This window comes from Felis catus, chromosome A3 (assembly GCF_018350175.1).
Source record: "Felis catus isolate Fca126 chromosome A3, F.catus_Fca126_mat1.0, whole genome shotgun sequence".
Taxonomy (NCBI): Eukaryota; Metazoa; Chordata; class Mammalia; order Carnivora; family Felidae; genus Felis; species Felis catus.
Window position 1 is genome coordinate 63622517 of NC_058370.1, and position 7177 is coordinate 63629693.

The window sequence follows — 7177 nt, forward strand, 5'->3', positions numbered from 1 at the left end:
ACAGCAGAGAACTCGATGTGGGGCTCAAACTGATGAACCATGAGATCATGATCTGAGCTGGAGTTGGATACTTAACCAACTGAGCCACTCAGGTGCCCCTAAATATATATTTTAGTGTTCATTTATTTTGAAGGGGGGGGGAGGGCAGAGGGAGAGGGAGAATCCTAAGCAGGCTCTGCACTGTCAGCGCACAGCCCAGTGTAGGACTCCATCTCACAAACCATGAGATCATGACCTGAGCCAAAATCAAGAGTCAAATGCTTAACTGACTGAGCCACCCAGGTGCCCCAAGATTCTGCTTTTTAATAAAATCTCTGGGTAATTACCACACATATCAGAGTTTCAGAAGCACTAACCTAGCAAGTCCTTTAATAAAATCAAGTTGGCCTCAGCCTACACTGAGAACCTCACCAACAGCTTTCCCCTGGTTTCATTTTTCTAATGTTAGAGGTTAGGTGATACAGTTAGGATAAGACACCAGCTGGCCCCTCGTTTTCATACTGGACATAAACCTACATGAGCCCAGAGAGTCAATGGACACAGGAATTAGCATGGTCAGGCTGCTAAGAAGTTAACAGGCAAGAGGTTCTGAACTGCCTGAAAAGACAGAATTCTACCAAGGATATGATGATTTGTGCAAAACCGCAGAGAAGATCTTTTGTTCAAATACTGTAAAGCAATTGCTTGTTGCTGTGAGGGGTACAAAGATGAATGAGCCAAACTCCATTAGTGGTGGTGTTCTTATTTAACCAATGGGCTGACCAAGATCAGAGTTAGCTCCAGCATGTTCAGTAGAGGTCAGTGTGGGAAGAGGGGAGGGAGTGTAAAAAAACAAAATGTGACTTCGTTCAAGTTGTCTTTCAAAACATGCTCTAAAATTTCCCAGTCATGATCCTAAGCCTCGTATGTGGTTCCTCGAACTAGAAGCTTCCTTGACCTTCTATTTCTGTGATCCAACCTCAACTCTGACAGAAGCTCCAAATATCTTCGGGCCTGGATTCCAGTCCCATCACATCAAAACTGGCCTCCCTGAGGTCATCAAGGTTGCCTCCTTGCTGCTGTATCTGGTGGGTACTTTCCTCCCAAAAGCATTTGATACTGTTGCCTGCCTTGCTCTATAAATCTCTCTCCCTTGGCTTTGATGCCACTTCATCCTGTTTGTTTTATCCTGCTGGTCTGGCTGCTCCCTCCCAGCCTCCTGTGGGTGACACTCAGGGTTCTCTCCTGGGCCTTTGGCTCTTCTCATGTTATACATTCTCAGTAAGCAACAGCAAGCACCAACTTGCCAGCCAGCATGCAGGGGAGCTGCCTTGCATGTGGATTCTCCAGCTCTGCTCAAGCCCTCAGATGACTGCAGCCCAGCAGGCTTCTGACTATAATCTCATGAGACACTCCAGACAGAACTACCCAACAAAGTCTCTTCCAAATTTCTGACTCATAGAAACCCTGAGAGATAGTAATGATTTTTATTGTTTTAAGCCACTTAGTTCTGGGATACTTTTTACATGGAAATACATAGCTAACCTCTTTTTAAAGATATCTCAACTTTATTACCTATCAACTCATTAGTCACTGACCAGCAGGATGAAAAAGTTTATTCAAAAAAAATAATACAAGAAACTGATATGTATAATCAGTGGAAAATAAAAAGAAGAAGATGCAAAGTTAGACACAAAAATGCTTAATGTCCTAGAATATGACACCAAAAGTACAGGTAACAAAAGAAAAAATAGACAAATTGGACTTCATGAAAATTAAAAAATTCTGTGCATCAAAAGACACTATCCCCACTGTAAAAGGGCAACCCACAGAATAGGAAAAATATCTGCGATCATGTATCTGATGAGGGATTAATATCCAGAATACATAGAGAGCTTTAAAACTCAGAAACAACAACAGCGACAACAACCCAATTCAAGATTGGGCAAAGGACTTAGACATTTCTCCAAAGAAGATATATGAACGGCCAAGCAGCATATGAAAAGATGCTCAACAGCACTAAGCATTAGGTAACTGCAAATTAAAACTGCAATGAGATACCACCTCACACTCTTTAGGATGGCTACTATCAAAAAATTGGAAAACAACAAGTGTCAGTGAGGATGTAGAGAAATTGGAACCCATGTGCAGTGTTAGTGGGGATATAAAATGGTATAGCCACTGCAGAAACAACAGTAGTTTCTTAAAAAATTAAAAACAGAATTATAATATGACCCAGAAATTCTACTTCTTGGTAGAAAAAGTAGAAAAACTGGAGCGCCTGGGTGGCTCAGTTGGTTGAGCATCCGACTTTGGCTCAGGTCATGATCTCACGGCCTGTGAGTTCGAGTCCCGTCTCAGGCCCTGTGCTGACAGCTCAGAGCCTGGAGCCTGCTTCGGATTCTGTGTCCCTCTCTCGCTCTGCCCCTCCCCCGCTCATGCTCACTTGCTCTCAAGAATAAATAAAACATTAAAAATTTTTAAAAAAAGAAGTAGAAGAATTCTACTTCTTGGTAGAAGAATTGAAAACAGTTTCAAACAGATATTTGTACACCCATCTTCATTGCATTATTCACAATAGCTAAAATGTGGAAGCAACTCAGGTATCCTTTAATGGATGCATTAATGGATGAACAGAGCAGCAAATATGGTATAGTTATCAATGGAATTTAAAAGGGCTTTAAAAGGGAAGGAGATTCTGATACAGGCTACAACATGGATGAAGCTTGAGGACATTATGCTAAGTGAAATAAGCCTGACACAAAAAGATACTGTATGATTCCACTTTTATGAGGTTGGGTAGTCAAAATCATGCAGACAAAGTATAATGGTGGGGCTGGAGGCAAGAGGAATGGAGAGTTATTGCTTAATGAGTGTAGAGTTTGTTTTACAAGATGAAGAGCTTTACAAGAGCTTTGCAAGATGGATGGTGGAGATGGCTGCACAACAATGTGAATGTATCTATTACCACTGAACTGTACACTTAAAAATGGTTAAGATGGTAAATTTTATGTGTACTTTACCACAATAAAAAAAGAAAACAAAAGGTTAATGCCCTAGAGGGCAATAAAACCATGACCTTTGGAGTTATCTTCCCTAAACAGACAGAAATTGTTTATAACTAAATAGTCCTCTACAAGGGAGCAAGCAGCCCAGAGTCTGGGTCCCAAGTGATAGCAAATAATGAGTCAAATATATTTACCCTCCCCCGGAATGTTGGGTGACCCTAGGCAGGCTTACATTAGACCATTCTGTTGTGAGACGTGGACTATCTGTCTTCTTTGGCTTCACTAATAAAGATTTGACAAACAGTGCTGTGTGAGGTAAGACACCAATGGAATCATATGTCATTTTGTGAAATGCTAACATACCACTGATTCAACACATATTACTAAGTACCTACTATGTGGTTAGTCCTATTCTAGTTGTTGAGAATACAGAAAGAAAACAAAACAAAACAAAACCTCACCCCAGGTGAATTTGCAGTCTACTATGAATTCATGGCCAGTATAACAGGATAGACATTGTTATAAAACTATGATTAGGTATGATCACAAACCAGCCCATGAGCTCCCAGATCAAGGCCTCCCACCCACTGTCCTGCTGAGATGTGCATGAAGCATGACACTGGCCTGTGGGACACCCTTCTGAGAATGTGAAGTCATTCTTTGTTGTGTGCCACACACCACTCTAATCCTACAGAAAGAAGACAAGCAAAAAACTACAGGAATAACTCAGGTTTTCTTATTTTTAAAGAAGAATGTAATAATTAACGAAAGGAAAATTAGAAGGACCCTGGATGTCACAGTACATGCATATAGTTAGAAATTTTGAAAAACTGGAAATAGGAACTGACAGGAAATCTCAGCAAAGGGTTAACACTTTTTGTCACTGAATTCCTTCTCATTTAATCTTAATGCTACTATTGCCACCCAGTTGTTTACTTGCTGTAGCAGGGGAATGGCTATGGATTTAACTCCCAGGTCAAATGAGGCTGACCGTGCTTGACTTTTGCAGACTTCTGTTACCCACTGCTATTACAGAGAAGAACGCAAGTAGGTAGTGCCAGGAAATGTCAACAATGCAGTGCAAACAAGAACTCAACCAGGAAACTCCTCTGAAGCCAGTCTGTCAGAATCTTTTACCCTGAAAGTGTATGGGATAACCTAGTGTAGTAGTGGACCCTGTAGTGTCCATGCAGATCCACTTGTCAGGGTCAATGCTGAGGAGTCAACAGCTGTGATCCCCATGGGCCATTGCCCTCAGACACAAGGATCTGCTTCTCTGGAGGCTACACCTGCCCAGAGCAATGACTGGCTGATGTAGGGACACAGAGACAAACAGTGAATTCAGCCTCAAGTGTAGATAACCCAAAATAGAGAAGGAGGATAAAGTGGGAAGTGGGCACAAAGATAGCCTCGGTGAAGTGTGTAATATTTAATTCCTTAAAAAAAAGGATGTGATGAAAAGATGCTCAACATCACTCATCATCAGGAAACTACAAATCAAAACCACAATGAGATACCACCTCACGCCAATCAGAATGGCTAAAAATAACAACTCGGGAAACAACAGATATTGGTGAGGATGTGGAGAAAGGGGAACACTTGCAGTGTTGGTGGGAATGCATCTGATGTAGCCACTCTGGAAAACAGTGTGGAGATTCCTCAAGAAACTGAAAATAGAACTACCCTACGACCCAACAATTGCACCACTGGGAATTTATCTAAGGGATAAAAAAATGCTGATACAAAAGAGGACACATGTACCCCAATGTTTATAGCAGCACTATCAACAATAGCCAAATTATGGAAAGAGCCCAAATGTCCATCAACTGACAAATGGATAAAGAAGATATGGTCTATATGTACAATGGAATATTATTCCACGATCAAAAAAAATGAAATCTTGCCATTTGCAACAACATGGATGGAATTAGAGTGTATTATGCTAAGCAAAATCAAAGAAAGACAAATATCATTTAACTCATATGGAATTTAAGAAACAAAACAGATGATCATAGGAGATGGGAAAGAAAAAATAAGATAAAAACAGAGAGAGAGACAAACCACAAGAGATGCTTAAATACAGAGAACTGAGGGTTGCTGGAGGGGTGATGGGTGGGGGGATGGGCTAAATGGCTGATGGGTATTCAGGAGGGCACTTGTTGGGATGAGCACTGGGTGTTATATGTGATGAATCACTAAATTCTACTCCTGAAACCATTATTACACTATATGTTGACTTGGATTTAAAAAAAAAAAAAAAAAAGGACATGAAGCAAATACGGTATAATGTTGATGTTAAGATTTGATAAAGCCAGATGTTAATACATGAACTTTCTTTATTCTCTACTCTTGCCTGTATATTTGAAATGCATCATAAAAAACAAAACAAAACAATGGATATGGGGCTAACTGGGTATCTTTGTGCTTAATTTTTTTCCTGCCCCTGAGCACAGTATAAAAATCAGGGAAATTGTGTTTACTGAGTACTTCTACATGCCAGGCACCATGTTAGGGGCTTTCCATACTTTGAAATATGAATTAACTAATATGTTAGGCAGGACTTTATTTTTTTTTAAGTTGATTTATTTTGAGAGAGAGACAGAGAGACAGAGAGACAGACACTATGTGAGTGGGGGAGGGGCAGAGAGAGAAAGAGAGAGAGAGGATCCCAAGCAGGCTCTGCGCTGCCAGCACAGAGCCCAATGTGGGGCTCAAATCCACGAACCTTGAGATCATGACCTGAGCCAAACTCAGACACTTAACCAACTGAGCCACCCAGGCTCCCCAGGAGTTTATTCTTTTCCAAGGATCTTTCTAAAGGCGTCACATTAGTACCAGATTCCATTCAGTCAGACATGTCATTTGATTTCATTCTAATACCAAACTTGTGGCCCTCTTGCTACAACTTAAACCTGTTTTCCCAATGTGTTCAAAGCAAGCCAAAGCCTTTTCTGAATGCTCACTGAGAACATACATTTAAAGTACTTCCCAAGCTTACCTGAGCTCCCTAAGATGCACAAGATCTGCCCACTCTCGATGTACAAGGAGACATCCTTGAGGATCTGCCTGTCCCACTGCTGCCGGCAAGATGTAAAGTCCCACCAGGGTCCAACCTGGTGACTTTAAAGGAAAGGAAGTGTGGGTTCCAGAAGGGGCCAAACCCTTGTGCCTCAGCACTAATCCCAGTGGTCTCTGGACAGGTTCTTAAATGTGGTTGGGGTTCAGTGCCTCTCTCTTAAATGTGGTTGCGGTTCAGTGCCCCTCTCTGTGGACGCTGGCAGGTAGTAATTGAGAAAGCTCATTTGTGTAAAACGCCTGCCTAGGAGCTGCTCTGAATACCAGCTCTCTTTGGCTGGGTGGGAGACAGCAAACAGGACACTGTTTATTCCTTTAGTTGATCCTGTGTTCCTTCACCAGGCTTCATTACTGTTTGTGTTGTAAGTATTCCCCAAGCCCTCTCCATCCCCATGGGGCAGGCTGTACACGGGGGAACACAAAGGAAGGGGTAAGAGGCCCAAAGCTTGGGCACATGGCAGAGCACAGCTGCCTCACTGTTAGAGCTCCCATGTCCTGCCATGGGCAAGAGGGGGGGCCATTCACCATTGTTCATTTACCACTGACAGCCCTTCCCCTCTCCTCTCTCCACCCTGATCCACTGAGGGAGCCCAAAGCCTCCATGTATGCTCCCCATTAGCAAGGAAAGCCAGCAGAGGGGGTGAGAGGCCCACTCACCTCAGGCCATGACCACAAAAACAAAGCCCAGCCTCAAGTTCCCAGCAGGAAGAAGAGGCATCAACCTTACCTGACACTGTAGGAGGCATGGAGAATGCCCAGGCTGTGTCGAGGCCTTGAACAAGCTGTAGGAACCTCCTCTGGGGAGCTCTGGGGGCCACTGTTTACTTGGAGCCCCAAGGACCCCACAGAGGTCAGAGATGGGAGTTCAGTCATGGCCAAGAGGCAGAAGAGGTGAATTTTTGGGTGGCCGGACCCTTCCTGGGGGAGCCCCAACAGAGGAGTGAGCAGCACAGTGCCCTGCTTGTTCCTCACAGGGCTCTGGAGTCCCTCTCCAGACCTTTGCAGTAGCTGGACTGGGGTTTGGCCACGGATGCCATTATCTGATGTACCTTTACCCAGAGCATGTGCACTATCTTGGCAGCAGGCAGAACACACAGCCTGTGTTTGTAGGAGGG

At 43.1% G+C, this 7177-nt stretch overlaps 1 protein-coding gene across 6 annotated transcripts in view; it reads right to left on the reverse strand.

Annotated features, from left to right (window-relative positions):
* The window catches only part of ABCG5 (ATP binding cassette subfamily G member 5), a 42375-nt gene that overhangs the window by 25300 nt on the left and 9898 nt on the right, over nt 1-7177 (reverse strand). For 4 of the 6 annotated variants that reach the window (XM_045054155.1, XM_045054154.1, XM_045054153.1 and 1 more), the window contains one exon: nt 5986-6107. Coding sequence is in view for 2 of the 6 variants with exons in the window: in XM_045054156.1 (XP_044910091.1) it covers nt 5986-6107; nt 6790-6935 (268 nt within the window). In the remaining 4 variants the exon portion in view is untranslated. Of the gene's footprint in view, nt 1-5985; nt 6108-6789; nt 7154-7177 lie in introns of those variants that run through there. The other 2 variants (XM_045054156.1, XM_003983934.6) reach the window with 1 other exon arrangement.